This window comes from Gopherus evgoodei, chromosome 4, assembly GCF_007399415.2.
Source record: "Gopherus evgoodei ecotype Sinaloan lineage chromosome 4, rGopEvg1_v1.p, whole genome shotgun sequence".
NCBI lineage: Eukaryota > Metazoa > Chordata > Testudines > Testudinidae > Gopherus > Gopherus evgoodei.
In genome coordinates, this window is record NC_044325.1 from 29,472,800 (window position 1) to 29,493,171 (window position 20,372).

At 44.8% G+C, this 20,372-nt stretch overlaps 1 protein-coding gene across 1 annotated transcript in view; it reads right to left on the reverse strand.

Annotated features, from left to right (window-relative positions):
• Positions 1 to 19,624, reverse strand: part of C4H14orf132 (chromosome 4 C14orf132 homolog) — a 74,357-nt gene extending 54,733 nt beyond the window's left edge. The window contains exon 1 of the mRNA XM_030558811.1: positions 19,409 to 19,624. Within this exon, the coding sequence (XP_030414671.1) occupies positions 19,409 to 19,435 (27 nt within the window). The 5' untranslated portion in view covers positions 19,436 to 19,624. The remainder of the gene's footprint in view (positions 1 to 19,408) is intronic.
• Positions 19,625 to 20,372: the final 748 nt, after the last annotated feature.

Consider the following 20,372-nt stretch of genomic DNA (forward strand, 5'->3'; position numbering starts at 1 on the left):
TGTCACCATCTTGTTCCTTCTTTGAGAGAAGGCAAGGAACTTGCAGCTACCATAACTGAGCTGAATATGAGGTAACCCTCAATAAGTAGCCTTACATAAGCTGAATGTGGGTTCTCCTCCCCCAACCCTGCATTTGTTGCCTCTGAGCAAATCAACAATCACTGAGTTTCACCTAGTTCCTGGGATGTGTAAATGTACAGCCTGTTTCTGCCAGCCTGCCCTGGCTTTACTGAAAGATTTGCCCTCAGAGAGCTTGCGAGATTGGGCCTGAAAAGATTGCTTTTGCTTTCACAGCACAGAGATGACACTTATTGAAGTCACTTCGAATGAAAGGGGGCCCTAATAACCGATTGTGTTCGACTGCGGTGAGTGCAGCGTGGAAGGGCAAGACTTGCTTAAGATGGGGAAGGAGATTAGACTTCATCAATTTCAAAGAGAATCAGAGAGACAATGTTGGCTTTGAGATACTGGTTATACTGGATGGGGATATGCAGTAGTATAAGTTCCTCGTGTAACCCAGGCATGGGAAGAGGGGTAAACACTGGAATAGGACACATGTGCACACCACCACACCAGTCCAGCTGGCTCTCTGTGCATGACACAAGAAGTAGGAGAAACCTTCCTGCCCTCACGAAGGACTAGTCTCAACTTGACCTGGAGGAGAGGCAGTGTGTTCCACTGGACAGACCACCAAACGGCGAGTCATAGAATCACAAAATATCAAGGTTGGAAGGAGGTCATCTAGCTCAAAGCAGGACCAATCCCCAGACAGATTTTTGCCCCCAATCCCTCCTCAAGGATTGAATTTACAACACTGGGTTTAGGAGACTAATGGGCAAACCACTGAGCTATCCCTCCCCACAGGCCTGATTATGCTACTGATTTATTCCTTGACATCTTCAGTGAGTCACACCACCCTTCTGTGCCTCAGGTGCCCTGTCTGTAAATGATACTTAACTTCCTCTGGAAAGTGGCTTGAAATCAATGGGACTTAAGCACATAATTGAAGTTAAATCAGGGCCTAAAAATGGCAAGCATGTGTAGCACTTAGGAATTGGGTAATATGCTTTTAAATAGTGTGTGAGCCCCACAGTGGTCCCAACCATCTTCTGTTTTAGAAGCCACCAGATCTATGAGAGAGCAGCAGTGTATACATGTAGCTAAGCCTCGCATGTTATATATGTTTAGCAAATATAGTTACTGAGGCTTTAAGTGTGGTTCCTTCATATGACGTTTCTTGTACAAGAGCAATAATGCAGAACAATATCGCTATTAAAATGGAAATTAGAGAGGGAAGAAACATTTAATTAAATCATCTTGTCTGGCCTGACAAAGCAAGATTGCTGTTTATTCACTCATACAGTTTCTTAACATATTAACAATACTTTATTTATATAATTTTCCATTGTTTTTATTTTATTAAATTTCTTAAATAACATGGGTTAAGCAGCATAACAGGACTGATTTCATTTCACAGGAGACCTCGATAAATCCATAGCCTCTCCTCTAGCACTGAATTAAAATTTTATAACCTAGATGCAATTTTCTAATCCAACACTGCTGGAAATAATGAGCTGGCATCCAGACTACGGCAAACATACTCAAAATTAATTCAAACCATTCTATATTGTATAACCAATAAGGCAGACAGTAATCAGTGCCATTTTATCATGAAAGGCACATCCAGTTCTTATCATTCCAGAGAGAATGCACTGATGTGTTATTATACTGAGTATATAACACAACAGAGAGAAAGAGAGGGACAGATCTCTCTCTCTCTCTCTCTCTCACACACACACACAGCTGAAGCTATTTTTCTTGGTATCAGAAAGGTCCAGCTATCAAATGGCAGAATTTGGCCACTGCGTTTCTTCCATTTCCCATGTTCTCCTCACCCCCACTCCCTTTGCTTTGCTGAACAGAAATGGTTTGTTGAATTGGAGCCCTCAATGGCAACTTCTTTAGCATATTACCTTTTGCTGACAGATCACTAAATTCTCTTTTTATGGCTGTTGCATGTTCCAGGGAACAGTTATCACCAGGCAAATATTATGGAAATGGGATTAATTATGTAGTCACAACATCTGAAAAATACTTTCATTTCAAATTTTGTTAAGAATACATCATAACCCTTCATGCTGAGTAAGGAGATACTATCAAAACAAAGTGTATTCTATTCTAAATTCTCTCTGCATGCTAAGTCAGGGATGCTTGGGTAAAGATGAGGACCACGTGGAAAGCATAAAGCACAGTTGTAAAACAAAGTTCTCAAAGGGGGCCTGGTTCTGTTCATTCTCCATGACATTACACGGATAATGATTTGCAAAGCTACACAGGAAGGCAAGGCATCTGGGAGAAAAAACAAACTTATTTTCTGCTTTTTCTATCCCATCTACATGTTGAGTGCCAAAGAACACAACAGGAGAATAAACCAACTGTCACACTTTGACAATGAATCAGTACAGGATTTCACTGCCGTAGCCATCTGCATTTTCACAGCATGCCTGGTCAAGTGGTGCGAGGCCCAGAATTATGAAAAGGTAGCAGCACATTTGGCAAAAACTAGCACAGAAGGGGCTGCCAGTAATACCAAATGATGGTCATTAAAGTTAGGACATGACAAATAACAAGCATTTTTAGGTTGATAAAGTCCACCCACAATGTTGGCAAGCAAGGGAGAAAATTTGAGGACAGGTGAATAGGAAAAAAAAGGAGGTGTCTGAACTCATTCCCTTCCCCTCAATTGTTTTATTTTTACATTTTAAGCATTTTTCTCCAAGTGATTAGGTGTCACCATGTGCTGAAAATGGGATTCAGAGCCATTCAGATCTGGGTTGCTGGATCGATCAGCCCAGATTAAGAGTGACCACAATATTTTACCCTCTGATATTTTGATCACCTCTATGAAATGAGTGTGGTTGTTTTCATGCCAGGTGCATTAGATTCTATATCACAATTGACACTAACTGGCACTCTGGTTGTGAGACTCGGCAGAGAAGCCAAGAGAAGAATGATCAAAGACAGGAGTATCTTTTCTCTTATAAAAGTCAAAGGCACACTGGTACAGAGCGGCATGGGAAAGCTTATGCAGGTGCTGCCTGTATTCTATGTATTCAGTGAACACAGGAGTTCAATCTGCTGGGCTGCTAATCCAGCACATTTCACAAACAGTACAACCACATGGGAAAACTATGTACAAATATTATAAAAATCCTCCACCTAAATAATAATATATAGCACATTTAATTCAAAGTGCTTTGCAAGATAGTGTTTATTACCCCTATTTTACAGATGGGGAAATTGAGCCATGGGGAGATGAAGTTATTTGCTCAAGTTCACATGCTGAACCAGTGTCACTATAAGGACAAGAATCCATGTCTGTTGGCTCTGAGTCCCATAGGCCAATAAAGATGCCCTCCTAATCTGTGCTACTGGTCGCCTTGGCCAACCTGAACTTTGCAGCTCTGCCACAAAGCAATGGCTCTTGTTAGTCCTTCCAAAAGGGCTGTGTTAAAACATGAGAGAATTTCATCTTTTGGCCCAAATCTTTCAAAGACCCAAGCATGGGTATGAATGTAAGACTCTGAAGATCGGGGCTTTAGTTTGTTGTGTACACTAGAGCAATGGTTCTCAACCAGGAGTCTGGGGTCCCCTAGGGGGCCGCGAGCAGGTTTCACGGGGGCCGCCAAGCAGGGCCAGCATTAGATTTGCTGGGGCCCAGAGCAGAAAGCCGAAACGCCACCACACGGGGCTGAAGCCCAGGGTCCTGAGCCCCGGCACCCTGGCCAAAGCTGAAGCCTGAGCAATGTAGCTTTGCAGGGACCCCCGTGGCACAGGACCCCAGGTAACTGTTCTGCTTGCTACCCCGTAACACCAGCCCTGGCCTTTATATGCAGAAAACCAGTTATTGTGGCACAGGTGCGCTGTGGAGCTTTTATAGCAGCGGTGGACAAACTTCTTGGCCCAAGCCACATCGGGGTTTCAAAACTGTATGGAGGGCCGGGTAGGGAAGGCTGTGTCTCCCCAAACAGCCTAGTGCCCTCCCACTTCCCACCCCGACTGCCCCCCTCAGAAGCCCTGACCCATCCAACCCCCTCCACCCGCTCCTTCTCCCCTGACTGCCCACTCCCGGGACTTCCTACCCCTAATTGACCCCCAGGACCCCACCCCCTATCCAACCCCCCCTGCTCCCTGACCACCCCAACCCCTATCCACACCCCAACCCCAGACACACACACCCCCGACTCCTACGCCTATCCAACCCCCTCTGTTCCCCATACCGACCGCCGCCCCCCCAGAACCTCTGCCCTATCCAACTGCCCCCTCCCCCCGTCCCCTGACAGCCCTCTGGGACCGCCCGCTCCCCACCCCCTTACCATGCCGGAGCCAGCCACACACTGGTGGTGCAGCAAAGTGAGGCTGCGGGGGACAGGGCCGCTCAGAGGGGAGGGCAAGAGGTGCAATTTGCCCCGGACCCCGCAGGGGCCCCCACGAGAGATTTTCGGGGCCCTTGGAGCAGGGTCCTTCACTCACTCCGGGGGCCCCGGAAAACTCTCGTGAGGCCCAGACCCCCGGAGCTTCTTCTGCTCCCGGTCTTTGCCGGCAGGGGGTCTTTCCGCATGGAAGGAACCCCTGCTGGCGAATTACCACCGAAGCGGGACCTGCCACCGAAGTGCAGCCGGGTCTTCGACTGCACTTCGGCGGTGGGTCCCGCTTCGGTGGCAATTCGGCCGCAGGGGGCCCCCACCGCGGGTCTTGGGGGTACTTGGGCGTCGGGTCCCAGAGCGGAAGAACCCCTCGCCACCGACTTACTGCCAAAGCGGGGGCCCCCCGCCACTGAAGACCCCAGGCCCCCGGAATCCTCTGGGTGGCCCTGGCGGGGGAGGGGGGACAGCAGAGAGGGGCCAGGGGCTAGCCTCCCCGGGCGGGAGCTCAGGGGCCGGGCAGGACGGTCCTGTGGACCATAGTTTGCCCACCTCTGTTTTATAGCATGTTGTGGAGAGGGGAGGTTCAGAAAGAAAAAGGTTGAGAATCTCTGCACTAGAGCACAAAAGCTGAGTTGGGAAATGAGAGTGGGAAATCCAAAAAGTGCCAGGCAGATCTGTGGGACTCCTTTCTCAAAGAAAATTTTCATACAGTCTGAAGACACAGGCATAGAAAGGTAGATTATGGGACAGGCCTAGCAAATGCTAACAGTGTGATATTGGAAGCCTGGCTCTGGAAAATGACCTTTCTCCCTCTGGTCTGATTGTCCAGATAGCCTACATCCACTTTGAACACAGGGCCGGCTCTAGGCACGAGCGCTCCAAGCATGTGCTTGGGGCAGCACGTTCCAAGGGGCGGCACTCCAGATCTTTTTTGTTTGTTTGTTTGGGGCGCAAAAAGCTGGGAGCCAGCCCTGAGCGGAAGTGAGCTGCGGCTGTAGGGGGCATGGGGAGGGAACAGGAAGTAACCCGGGGGGGCAGAGGAACTGCTCTTCCCCCTCCAGCTCACCTCCGCCTACTCCCCTGAGCGCGCCGCCGCTCTGCTTCTCCCCCCTCCCTGAGGGAGTGTTAGGAGGGGAAATGCAGTGTGCCCAGGGAAGGAGACAGGGCTGGGGATTTGGGGAAGGGGTTGGAATTGGGCATGGATGAGATGGAGTTGGGGCGGGGCCAGGGGTGCATGGGAAAATTTTTTTGCTTGGGGCGGCAAAAAGCTTGGAGCTGGCCCTGCAGGCCACTGTATCACAGCAATCACATGTAGCCCCAGAATTGTGAGCCAGTGACCCCAAATCAGCAAGGCACTTAAGCATGTGCCTCACTTTAATCACAAGAGAAGTCCATGGGGTTGCTCACAAGCTCAAAGTGAGGCACATGCTTAAGTATTTCACTCAACTGGAGCCATAGATCAGCTGCAGAGAACCAGCCCCTCTGAGTCTTCAGCATCAGATGCTCTGTCTTGGAAACTCTTTTATTTGGGGAGACTCTTTTTGATCTGCGTCATTCTCCCGTTACTCCTCTCTGCTCCAAGCATGCGCATGCTGCAGCGCCCTCCAGAGGGGGGTGGCTTTAGTGATCTCTTAGGTTCTTCCTCCTCCCGCAGGACTGAACATGCTGCTTCTATTGTGCGACCAGCTCCTGCCAGCTCCAGGTTCCTGCAGCCCAAATTGTGATGCCTAGCAGGGGAGCGTGTGCCTTACTGATGCTCGACTGGTGGGTTGAGCAGAGAATAAATAATGTTGTAAGTATTATTGTTTAAAAAGCCAAACATAATTTCGGAGATGTTTCCCCTTTTTATAACATTATAACCACTTCTCAGAAATAAGCAGAACAGCAGCAGCAGCAAAAAAGCCAGTTTTGGGGTCAAAAAATGTACTATTTGATCATTCAACACACAGGAATCAGCTTGTCATATAACAAAAGAACTGGCACTTGGTCTGCCTCTGCCTCCCAACGTCTGTTCCTAACAGGCTTCCAGCTCATTTGGAGTGACTGGAAAACTAATTTTTTCTAGTTAAGTAGACGAGTGCAGAATTCAATGCTGAATGGGAGCGATGAAAGGTTCAGTCGAGGAGCAGGAATAATTGTGGTTTCAAACTTGCCTTGCTGGGAGACATACATAAAAGAAGCTGTGCGTGGGTGTAAGCCTGTGTGTAGGCGTACAGTAGCTGCAAGTAATAAACCAAATTATGACTATCATGCACCCAGAAACTCACGTCAGAGTATTTGTATGCAACAAGGTATCACAGTGGGGAATGTTTTCCTCTGCTCCTGGTTTTCTCCCAGAGCTGTGGAGAGGACATTCATCAAACATTCAGCACCAGACATCTTCAGGCCACGTGCTGAGGTTGCAGGGAAGGAGCATTAACTATTTGTAGGTTAAATTTACTCTTCCGCAGGTGAGGGCAGTGCAAGGTCTGCGCATCACTTAACTCTCCAAAATGCACCCTTGAGTGTATCTGGCCCCTGGCCTTACAATGGGAATTACAGACATCCCAGATATGCAAGCTATTTGTGCTTCTGGCATGAACAACATGCAGGCCAGATTCTGCTTTCACTTATACCAGTTTCACACAGGTGTTACTCCATTCATGCCGATGGAATTAGTCCTGATTTAGCCCTGAGTGTGAGAGGAGAATCAGGCCCTTAGTGAATGGCACAAATGTTGCCAATTTACTGCTGCTCTGGGTGGACCTCCAGTGAGATGACAGCACTCGTCTGTTGAAAGCACTTTTTTATTAAGAGCAACACTGATTTACCTTTTCTCTTTTAAGGCATCCGGTTACATGGTGGTCTGTGTAAGCCATTTAGGGCAGTGGTCCTCAAACATTCTATCTCACATCCATCCCTTACCCTGTCTGTCTCCCACTCCTACCCCGTCCCAGGAGCCACGGCCAGGAGTGGGGCCGCAGCTCTGGAAGAGAAGGACACAGACCAGGGTAAGGGGACCGAGGTTGGGCCCATGGCTAGGGACAGAGCCTTGGCCCGACGCCAGGGGCTGGGGCACTGGGCATGGAGCCAGCAGCCAGGGCCCCAGGCATGAGTCTGACAGCCAGGGCTGGCAGCCGGGACCCTAGAAGTGGGCCAGGAGCTGAGCTCAAGGCACGGAGCTGGCAGCCAGGACCGGGGCCAGGAGCAGAGCTGCGTAGTGTTTCCTCCCCGTGCCCCATGGGGGCTGGCCCAGCCTCACCCTCCCTGAACGTTCCTCTGTGCCCCCCTAGGGGGCATGCCCCAAAGTATGGGCACCTCTGATTTAGCAGGTTCTTTTTATATTATCTCACCTAGTCAAGGGACTATGTGAAATCATAGCAGTGCCAGCACTAGCCCATTCAGGGTCCTAAGTAGGAATATTTTTGACCTCCTCAAACGCATAATAATTAATAGGGGGCCCCTTGAGCTGCCTGAGGCCCTAAGTCAGTGGCTCCCAACCTTCCAGACGACTGTACCCCTTTCAAGAGTCTGATTTGTCATGCGTACCTTCAACTTTCACTTCACTTAAAAACTACTTGCTTATAAAAATCAGACAAACACACAGGAGTGGCACAGCACATTATTACGCAATTTTTCAGTATTTCTAATTTTTACCATATAGTTATAAAATAAATCAACTGGAATATAAGTACTGTACTTACATTTCAGTGTGTAGTATATAGATCAGTATAAACAAATCATTGTCTATATGACATTTTAGTTTGTACTGATGTTGCTAGTACTTTTTTATGTAGCCTGTTGTAAAATTAGATAACTATCTAGATGAGTTGATGTACCCTTGGAAGACCTCTGCGTACCCCTAGTGGTACGTTACTCCTAGTTGAGGAGCACTGCCCTAAACAATTGCTTAGTCTGCTTATGCTTAGCGCCCTCAATGGGTGGCATCGAACCTGGAACCTCTGGAGTTTAAAGCAAACAAGCAGTAGAATGGATTCTCATTTTGTAGCTCTACGTCTCCTACCAAGTTTTGGTTTGTTTGGGGGTTTTCTGAGTAGGGTGGAGAAATAGTTTGCTTTAAAAAAAATAAAATTGTGTCATTGGGCTAAACTCTTCTATGCTGAGTGTTGTCCTGCACAGGAATTGGAGCAGGTGCATCAAGAGCCGGAACTGGCTCCCTAATTCTCAACTGCATCTCTACCACAACTGAAAGATTCTGCCAGGCAGTTTCTCCCACTGGCAGACTGGCCTTAGGGGGGATGCTGTGGTGGAGAAGTGGTGCAAAGAGAACAATCACAGGCCACAGAATCTTGTCTAATACCTATAGCAGCCACACAAAATTCTCAAGAAAGTGTATCAGCCTGCAACAGAGTACTGAGCAACAGCAGCTAAGCCAGCACTCTGGTCACTGCAGTGCTAACTGCTGTGCTTTTTCCAGAGCAGACCTCATTAAGAAGAGCTAGGCCTAATTGATGGGCTGAGGAGAACTAAAAGGCTAATTAAGCTGGGGGGCTCCCTATGTGTAAGGCTGTATAGTATACAAGGGTAATGGGAACCAGCAATGTAAATAAACTGCACTAGGTTTTTTACCAGCATAAAGGTCTCTGAGCTGTTTGTGGAATTAAACAGGGACAGGAGTGAGCCGGCCCTACCACATGGTCCATAAAAAATCCTTGTAACAACGGTAATGATTATTATAATTAAAACAACTAATGATAACTTTCTAGCCCACAAAGAATGTTACTTGCCAATAAAGTTTGTCAGTTTATTCATTCTTCATAAAGTGTCTGTCTAATTTAGCACACTTTTCTGTTTGCACTTTATCCCTGCATTGTGAGATTCAGTCTACATCCATTAAAAAGAGATCTGCATAAAACTCAGGGCCAAATTTTCTAAATAATACAGGTTGCAACTCTGTTTATGTACACTTAGAACACAATAATATAAGAATGGAGGGAGTACTCCAAGAATTCATTTCCCATTGATTTCAAAGGAGTTGACAGTGCTCAGCCCATTTAAGAGTGCCCAGAACACGGCAGTACTGGGATCTTAGGGCAGGGGAAAATATGCACATAAGCATGAACAGTATATTCAACCAGCATGTGGTGCTTCTTCAATCTTGGTTCCTCTCCACACTTCCACCTCTTGCAATTTCCACTTTACAATGGGACCCCGACAGAGCTCCTGCCATAACAATGCTGGGAAATAGTCCTTTTTTTTTTTTTCTTTAAAGAGTGTTGATGGATAATACCAATGTCTGTTTCCAAATATTTTTATCCACTTCATTTTTGCACTAGCAGGAAATTTTAAAAAAGACTCGGATTCTAATTGTCAACGATTCAAAATGTAGTGACAGGGGATGTGGTGATTCATAACAGACTCAGAAATAAAATCGTAATTGTAATGCTTCATAAAATTCAGTTATTAGCTGATTGCCACATAAAACTGACAGCAAAGAGAGGCACTGTTCTCACTAAACTGTGTATACATGCACATGTACAAAACCCCACACAAACACAAACTAATGAATGGAAAACCCAGGTGTCCACAATAAGTACACACATACACCTACCCACCCACCTTTCCTTCCCTAAAAGTTTTAGTAATTTCCAATGAGACAAGGTAGGTAAGGTAATCTCTCTCTTTGGACCAACTTCTGTTGATGAGAGAAATAAATCGCATATGGGATCAAATCCCAAACAGGCCAAACCAAAGACTACTCACACCAGAGCCCCTAGCAGCAGATAGCCTTTTATATAGTAATGGGCCCAACAAATGTCCTGGATCTGAACCCGACTGACTTCTGTGGTAAAGGGGAATAGGATGGAATTTGATCTGTACCTAAATTTCCCAAGTGGCCCATATCTCTATAATGGGCCATATCAAAACCCCTGATCTTAAAAGATGCCCTGAACTTTGAGAATTTGAAACCTGGGTCTGGACCTGAATTTTGAAAATCACTTTAACTTTTGGAAAATGGAAAAGTTGGTAGAGGAATTTATCGTGCCTTATTATATTGTAAATGTTTATGCAAGTTTGTATTGAAACCATTATGTTTTCATATAAGGGAAGGTCTGCATCCACTTGGTAGCATTATTAATGTTGGATGTCACAAGGATCAAAGAGGATTTGGCTTTTAAGTCTAAAAAGCTGACATATGATACTCATGCATCTTTAAATCACCTTTTCTAATCTGTTTTCTTCCACATGATATACTGTTTTGAAGCTCAGAACATTTTCCTGAACTTGTGCCAAACAAGAACAAGTTCCCAAGTGTGATGCTTTCCTGAATATCAGACACACCGATTCAAGGTACCAAGCAAGTCAACAGGATCTAACTCTTTAAGCTGATATTGAATCCAGGTTTCAACATACACATCTAAAATCAGTAGTCAAGATTCTGCCTTATGCAGGGACCACTTTATGCTGCTGTAAAGGGGCCATAAAGGTTTTTAAAGGCCCCTATGGAATAATCTCATTGTTGGAGGTTCTTCAAATAGCATAATGTCTTTATAATAGCTATACACTGGCATCACTTCCTGGACCCTCTGGTAGGGGTTGATTGGAGAGGTGGGAACATGGCAAGATCACACTATGATCTGGCAGTCCTGTGCTAGCGTAACAGTCCATGGAGTATATTAACAAGCTGGCACAATTTAGAGCCCTGGAGTTTCTCTAAGCTGCACTGGGGATAAAGAACACATTCCTGTGAAAAGGACCTGATCCACACCTATTAAAGTCAATGGAATGACTCACATCCTACACAGAATGTGGGAACAATTAAAATAGAATCTGCTATATATTATTTTAAATGTGTTTCTTTAACCTCCACAGTGCACTGCTGAGCTGCACTTTAATGTCTATGGAGCACAAAGTACAAGATGTACCTAGCCCTAGCATAAATTCAAGGTTAGAGGAGTCACTCTAGCAACCTCAAGAATTTGTACTTTATCTGAGCAAACTCAAATTGCAGCCCTAAGAGTTAACTTTAACTTGACCTTGGATTCTCAGAAGTTGTACAGAAAAATCTTTTGAACCAGGCAGAACAGAAAGATAATTTAAATTTTGTAAATCACACTTGTGTCAATGAACTTATTAAAAACCTTGACCACATTCTCCAGAGTCTTAAATGGCTTAGTTTTTTCCTTACCAGGTACTCTTTTTGTTGGTACAATGCAAAGGACATTGATGGGGTTCAGAAAATAGCAGTTTACTTAGCACTTAGTGCAATAAAAATACAAAGAAAGGAAAGCAGGATTCCCCAATTTTCATTTTCACTATGGAGCAAAAATTACTCCGATCTTTTCTATTCTTTTAATCATTGTGGGAGTAGGGAATATTGCAAATGTAAATCCTAAAAAAATAACTCACTGGAACTAGTTATACAATTGGCATGTACCATCACAATGATATGTTTCACACTGAAGACCATATAACCATTCTTTTTCACCAATTGTTTGTAATCGCTTAAAGCTGTTGTCTAATTACAGAGTTTTTACAAACAAAAAACAAAACAAAACCAGAAAACATATCTTTGCCTGGTACTGGGTTGTGTTCACTGACAAAATAATTCGTAGATTCCAAGGCCAGAAGGGACCATTGCGATCTAGTCAGATCTGTATAACACAGGCCACAGAACTCCCTAAAATAATTCAAAGAAAATACCTTTTAGAAAAATATCTAACCTTGATTTCAAAATTGTCAAGGATGGAGAATCCATCACAACTGTTGGGGTTAATTCCCTCACAATCAAACATTTACACCTTTTTTTGCAGTCTGAATTTGTCTAGCTTTAGCTTCCAGTCATTGGATTGCATTACATCTTTATCTGTTAGTCTGAAGAGCCCATTACTAAATATTTGTTCTCCATTTAGGTACTTAGACTGTATTCCAATCACCTCTTAACCTTCTCTTTGTAAAGCAAAATATATTGAGCTCCCCAAGTCTATTATTTTAAGGAACATTTTCTAATCTTTTAATCATTCTCATGGCTCTTGTCTGAACCCTTTACAATTTATCAACATCCTTTTTGAACTGTAGGCACCAGAATTGGCCACAGTCTTCCAGCAGTGGTTGCACTAGTGCCAAATACAGAAGTAAAATAACCTCTCCACTCAAGAGTCCCCAGTTTACACATCCCAGAATTACATTCGCTCTTTGGGTCATAGCACCACACTGGGAGCTCATGTTCAGCTGATTAGCCACCATGAACCTCCCTCCCAATCTTTGTCAGAGGATAGGGTCCAGGATAATGTCCCTGATCATGTAAGTATGGCCTACATTCTTGGTTCCTCAATGTATATATGTACATTTAGCTGTATTAAAATGCATGTTGTTTACCGAGCAATCCAGATTGCTCTGAATCAGTCACTTGTCCTTGTCACTGTTTACCTCTCCCCCAATTTGTCTCATCTGCAAACTTAATTAGTGATGATTTTATGTCTTCTTCTGGGTCATTGATAAAATTTCGAATAACCTAGGGCCAATAACTGATTTCTGCAGGATCCCACTGGAAACACACCTGCTTGATGACAGTTCCCCATTTACAACTACATGTTCAGACTTATCAGCCAGTTTTTAATCTGTTTCATGTGTACTATGTTAATTTTATATAGTTCCAGGTTTTTTTAATCAAAATGTCATGCAGTGCCAAGTCAAATGACTTACAGAAATCTAACACTATTACCTTTATCACCCAAATTTGTAATATCATTAAAAATATATATCCACTTAGTTTGACAGGCTCTATTTTCTATAAACCCATGTTGATTTCCATTAACAACATTATCGTTCTTTAATTTTGTATTAATTAAGTCCCAGAACAGCCACTCCAATATCTTACCTAGGATCAATGTCAGGCTGACAGGCTTACCCATGTCATTTCATTTACTCTAAACTGCCACAACAGTCACCTTCTTTCAGTCTTTTTGAATTTGCCCAGTGCTCCAAAACTTTTTGAAAAATCAACATTAAACTGTCCTGTGAGCTCCTCAGCCAGCTCTTTTAAAAATGTTTGGATGCAAGCTATCTGGACCTACTGATGTAAAAAATGTTTAACTTCAGTAGCTTCTGTTTAATATCCTCCAGAGATACTAGTGGAATGGAGTGTTATGAACATTATATGATGAGACTATATCACCTGTTTTTCCCCAAATACATATTTATTGAATAATTCTGCCTTTTCTACATTATTATTGATAATTTTACCATTTCCATTTAGTAATGGACCAATAACACTGTCACGATTCTTTTTGTTCCTAATATATTTTTAAAATTCATTATTGTTCTTAACTCTGCTTGCCATAGATTTTTCCTTGTGTCCTTTTGCTGCCCTTATCAATTTTCTTCGGTTTCTAACTTATGATTTATAGTCATTATTATCAATTTCCTCTTTCTTCTATTTGTTTTTTATTAGTACAGCTGCTTTCACTTTCCCCCTAAACTAAGTCAGTTTTTTTAACCAGCACAGCCTTCTGATATGTAGTCAGAATTCAGGGCTCAGTCTGCAAAGTCCCACATGCCCTCAGCTCCCATTGGGCACTGAGGGTGTTCAGCCCCGCACAGAATTGGGCCATTATTTTGAAAGACTGAATCACTATGTAAAATAAAGAGAAGCCAATTTTATTTCTAAGATTATTTACAGTACAAATGTGCTCCCAGGTGAACACACAGCACACAAAGGTAAAATATATATACTAACAGCACATAAAGGTAAAATATAGCTCAAAACTTGCATGCCAACATATCTCGTATACTGTTTTTCAGTAGTACATAACTATACTCTTTGAAGTCTATATTAAAATGCAAAACCCTATTAGCATGAGTCACCCCACTGAAATTAATGGGAATGTTTGCAAGAGTAATGATTGTTCGGGTCTGCAAAATTGGGCCATAAGTGAACACATACAGTAAGAAAGCACGGACACAGACTCACAAAACATGTTTGTTTTTACAACTGTGACTTAGTTGTTGTGATCAAGTATAGTACTTCAGAACATAGGAATAATGCACTAGAACCAAGATTTTCTAACTATGGGTGTCCAAAGTTAAGCGCCTAACTCTGTATTTAGGAACCTAAACAAAAGTAGTCAGATTTTCAGAGGTGCTGAGCATTCAAAGCTCCTATTGATTTCAATAGTTTTGGGTGCTCAGCACTTCTGAAAACCAGGAGTCTTTTATACAGATGCCTAAATGGCAATATAGGTGCCTAATTTTAAAGATGTACAAGTTTGCGAATTTTGGCCAACAGCGTATTCGGTACGCTCCAGTTACACTGGAGTCTGAGAGGGAACTTCACTACCAGCATTACATTTTCACTGAGACATGAAGAGAAAGAGAATTTGTGTAAATTAAATGAGGCCAGATCTTATGTCAGTGTAAGTCAGCCTAGTACCACTGAGGTCACTTGAGCTAACCCATTTTATACCAGCCACCAAAGTATGTAGATCAGAGAAGCTCTGAGGTATATACTATTGTTTCATGGTGTTTTACAGGCCTTCACCCATTCAGGCTTTGGCTCATGCTATATGGTACATGTGGGCAACTAGCCGTATCCAGTACATCAGATCATTTTATTTGTCCCACCCATAGCAGGGTTGCAGCCTCAGAGTTTAAGACTAAGTCAGGTTGCTGAGAGGTGCAATCTTTTAATAAAACTGCTGGTGCCTCATAGCGCTCTGTTTGGCTCCATTTACCAATCAACGCAGACTCCAGTGCCATCTCATACCACCCTGCTCCATTTACTGTCCCTCACTGTCTAATTGCTTGGGAACTGAGAGCTAATCAGATTCTGGCCAGGCTCCCTTACAAAGGGCTAGGGCAGGGCACACCTCTGCCAACAGGGAGGAAAAATTCAGAGCTGAGTGGCATGGGATGAAGCTGGAGCCTGTGTTGATGGGGAACAGAGCACAGCCTAGGACTAGGCATAGGAGCCCATGTGCCAAGTCACAACAGCACTCATTGGCCCAACCACCTCTCCATCACTTACACGGGGGAGGGGCTCTGTCCCATGCCTCCCGACTTTGGTTACGGCCTTTCCATTGGCTCTCATCCGCCCCAGACAATCTGACGATGGCCAGCCCCAGTCTGCCGTCCCTCCTCCCCCCCCACACCTCTCTCTGCCATGGTTGAGTCCAATGGGGAGGCAATAACCAGAGTTGAGTAATGTCAGATTCTCTTCCTTGCTGGCATGACGAAGGGGTGGGGCTGGGTCAAAATTTGAATGTCTTTTTTGAACCAGCGCATGGGCACCTGCTCCCAGGGTGAAGCCCGAGTCCATGGGGAAGCAGAGCAGAGGCAGACTAAAAGCAACAAAGACAAAAACATCTTTCACAATTATTTTTTGTTATTTTCATTTACAAAGGGGCTGTCCATAAATGACATAACATCTTTTCTAGTCATTTTTCAAGATCTTCCTCTCACTCTTGTAACACTGAAACAAACATGAAAATTAAGGATCCACCCTTAATGTGTTACATAATTAATGAAAAACTTCTAATCTGCTGCTCTTCTGCACACTGAAAAAAAAAGATTCATGAAAGATTTGTTTAAACTTTGTTTTATTTAATTAAAGGTTGATCTGTAAGGGGCTTTTATATTTAAAAACACTTCAGTTTTACACTCTTAGTATATAGTTATTTGTTTGGTCAACATGCTATATGTAGAAAACGTTTCTGAGTTATGCAATATGTAGCCTAAAAACAAAGTGTTTTAATGGTCCTCTGTACCTTAAAGTTGCCCATCCCTGATGTATTGTGTGAATGCATTACTTAAAGATCAATATATAAAGCCTCTCTCACAGAAATATTGATGGCCTGATGAACTCACAAGAGCAAGGAAATTCAGTTAAGATTTAACCCTTGCCTTTGTGGCTAACTATGCTCTACACTCATAAGCAGTGCCTACCTTGTCATAAAATTCAGGTATAATATTTATGCATTGGGCATTTATGCAGTAAAGTGGCAAACACAATCTTACTGGATCTCCTCCTGCCCCCATTTCATCTGCTGTCCTCACACATCCTCCTCCTTTAACCACCAACTCCTCACTTTCCTTGTCAAGCAGGACCAACTCAGTGCACTATATGTCATCACAGACGCTATGGACACAGATGGTTCCAGCCACACCAAGCAGATTGAAAGCCAAGGGGTAGTTTGAAAAATGAAGAGTTGCGTAAATACTGTAGGTGACATGATGACAACACTAAGCATTGGAACCCCTAGGATAAAGCCGTTATGTCAAACAGACCATACGTCTTGGCTTTGAATTACAAAAACAGCAGGAAAAGGGGGCCGGAAAAAGAAGGGCAACAAAAATTTGAGACGTGTGTCTGTCTGTATGAAATTCCACTTGGGGAAAGGATTGTTTCGTTCAGAAAGAAGACAGAGTAAGAGGTGCTGTGGTAAAGGTCCAGTGAAGGCTAGTTGGGCATCTCTACTTAACATAGCAACCCTTAAAATGGATTTACATAATATGCACATAAGACCCCCGATCATCCCCTCGTATGCAACAAGGGTTTTATGAAGGGAAATCTGCACAAGGATCTCCTCATGGAGTTCCCCCTTTTTCCCCAATAGGCAGATCCCTTGGAATTCATTTGGCTCCTGGAAAAAAGCACAGAAGGCCCATAGGGGCCCTCTGCCTCTATACTGGCTCTGGTCCCTGGCAGCATGGCTTTGGAGCTGCACTCCCAGGGACTCCTTTGGCCATGGCAATTTTCGGGACCGGGGGGGCCATGTGGAAAAGATAATACAGCTCCAGGTTGTTTAACCTTTTCCTCCTACAGTCCATTGAGACAATCATTTGTCCCTGTCTAAGTCCACTCACCCAGAGACTATGGTAATAGGAACCATAGAAAACCCTGTAACTAAAGAAGTATATTTCCTCTTAAACAAGGACACTTGGCATGCATGACCATTTTCTTTGAATAATCCAACACGGAACTCTGTTGAAGGAACGAGAGCAGATTAGATGAACCACTGATTCCCGCCAGCCCCACCCCCACCTCACCCAGTAGGGCATTGCTTAGAAAATATTCTTATTATGGACATTCCCACTAAACAGAAAAGACTACTTCACTTTTGGGCAACAGGGTCAGCCCTCCTTCAGGAGGACATAGCCCGATACCCAGATCAAGAAAATGCAGGCTGTAGAGAGGGAGAGGGAGAGGATGCATAGAAGAGAACACTACCATTCCATTAATGAAATACAGCATACTTGGGACCAAATTTTGCTCTGTTACACTCATAAAATGAGTGTCCAGGCCATTACACTGATGTAAACTGAGACCAGAACTGGCCCTTAGTATATTTCTAAAGAGAGATGGGCTGAATCCTTTGGCAAAGTTCCATATTTTGCAGATCATACCCACCTCTCTGTAAAAACCAAACCAAACAAACAAAAAACTTCCACTAAAAATGACCATAAAGTCTCCTAAAAGTAAAATCTATTGAAGATGCCCTATTGGCATAAAAACCTGTGTTTTCATAGCATATCTTAGATACAGCTTCTTTCTTCAAAACAAAACAATACAAAAAACCCATGTCTGTATCGCACAGGTCACAGACTTTTCTTGGCCTTGAGGATATCTGGAACCACTCAGTTGCTCTCCCCATAGCAAATGTTTATTTCATTATACATTTATAGGACTACCCCACAGAACTCAGTTGGCAGCTTGTCATACGTTTGCACACACACGACATATACAGAAACAGTTTTCAGAATCAGAAAATAATATACATAAACACCCAGACATTCACAAACGCACACTTAAAGAGAGAAAAACAAATTGTACACTGTACTCCCATTAATATTTCAGGGGATAAAATAATCTCTGGCTCTGGTGAAAAATACTGTTCTCACTCCAATTTGAAAACAAAATAAATATAATAGAAAGCAGGGCTGCATAAGGAGATGACCATTGATTTTATACAACCATATTTCAGCCTTGGAGGCACCCAGCAGACATTAGAACTGGAAATATTTCATGCTTCCTCCTCCCTGAATACAACATAATCCAATATAACATGAAATCACCTGGCATAAACTTGAAGCGTAATGTAATATAAATGAATGGTTTGGCAGCCAGCTGAGCCCCAATAGGCATCTAAAAAATAAGATTTTGCTTCTAATGTTGCTGCTGTTGTGCCCCTGCAAGAATGTAAACCTAGCAGTAGAGAGGCAACTATGAAACTATTTATAGAGAACAGCAGCTCCATTTTCAGAAGTGCAGCTCTGTTCAGTGTAAACAGCTGTTGTGCTGTATGCTGATTTGTGCATAAGAACTCTTGTTAATATGGTGACTACTGATATCCTGGAAGGTCTTTGAGAAAATAAAGCGACTGTACTGGGTTTTATTAATGATTGTTATGAAACGAATTGTGATTAACTGTTTCTGTGATCAAGTCAGTAATTTTTTTTTATTTATATGAAAGGGTGCCGGCTGGCATTGAAATCTTGCTGGTTTTCTTTCCCCAGAGAGCACAAGGAGAATCCCTTTGCCAAATAATAACATTGTACAATTTAAATGATCATTAAGCACGATTGACTGTACACAAAACACTCCCTCTATTGCCAGCTGTTTGGGTCAGTGCTCGCCGTTCGCTCTGTTCTAAATAGAGCTTCAGAGTCACTCGGAAAAGGACCCTCCCTGCTGGGCAGGGAATGGGGGAAGCTCAGTTACCACAATGCATCCTCTCCGATCCACCTGCCCCGCTCCCTCTCGCAGCCTCTGGCAATACAGCAGCCCCTGCCCGGCGCGGCCCACCCCGGAGCCTCAGGGCCAAGCAGGAGCAGCGGGGAGAAAGCAGCATCTTCCCCCCGTGTCCCCCCCGCGCACCTGCCAAGCTCTCCGGACTGGAGGCTAAGGCCGGGCAGCCCCTGGGGGCGGGAGGGGGTGGAGTTTCGGGGGAGGAAGGGGGCTCAGATCCTGTGGGGAAGGCAGAGATGGGTGGGGGCTAACCAGGCACTGAGATCTGGTGCCTCTGGTGGGACTGGCCACTTACCTGTGCAGCCATGAAGGAAAGGTCCATGGTGCTGCTGCTGGTGGTGCTGCCGCTGCTGCTGGAGAGGCTGCTGCTGCTGCCCGGGGTCGGCAGGTCCCTGTGGCGCTGCGGAGGAGGAGGAGGAGGGGGGAGCTGGTCCTCCCCCAGCAGCAGCCGCGGGCACGTTAGCAGTTCCAGCGCAGTGCGATCGCGGCGCCCCGGCAGCAGCCCGGCTCCCCGCAGCCTCCTCTCATGGTCTGCGCGGGCAGCGGCTCAGGCAGCGGCAGCTCCCAGCACTGCAGCCGCCGAGCAGCCCGAGCTGTCATGTGATCCCCGCCCGCTCCCCGCCTGCTGCTCCGGCAAAGCCCCGCAGCAATGCCCGGGCTCTCCCTCGCTCGCCTGCCCGGGGAACAAGGCCGCTCTGCTGCCGGCCGCGCGAGCCTGGCTGAGCCCGTCACCGCGATTAGCTGCGTGCGGGGGCTGCTCTCCGGCTTCCCCGCTCCAATCCACCCGCCCTTGGACAGACATTGCGCCTTCCCTGGCCCCGCACTGCCACCGGCTTCACCCCCACTTACTCCTGCCGGGGCAGCGGGAACCAGGCTCACTGTGTCAGGCACAGGCAAGCCTTCAAACCTGGGGCGAGGGGATATACTGGCCTCTAAGGGGATCCCCCCAAGACCACTCCCAGACTACTAGTGCATGCAAAGCTTAACACTCTTAGGCCTGAAGGAAAGAGCAAGCCCCCTGGCTTGCAGGAGACCAAGACCTCAACTTTGCTAGAAGTGGCATCCATCTCTTTCCCTAGCCAGGAAAAATCAACCCCTGAAAGCTACATTAATTAAAAACTACCCATCATTCCTCTGTGTTGTACTGTAGGGTAATAATGATAACTATCAGGGTGCAAGCTTCCTTTTCTGGAAGTGTTTGAGATGCTCATACAATTGGTTACAATATTAGAGGCAGGTCTGGTAGACCATAAGGCTGC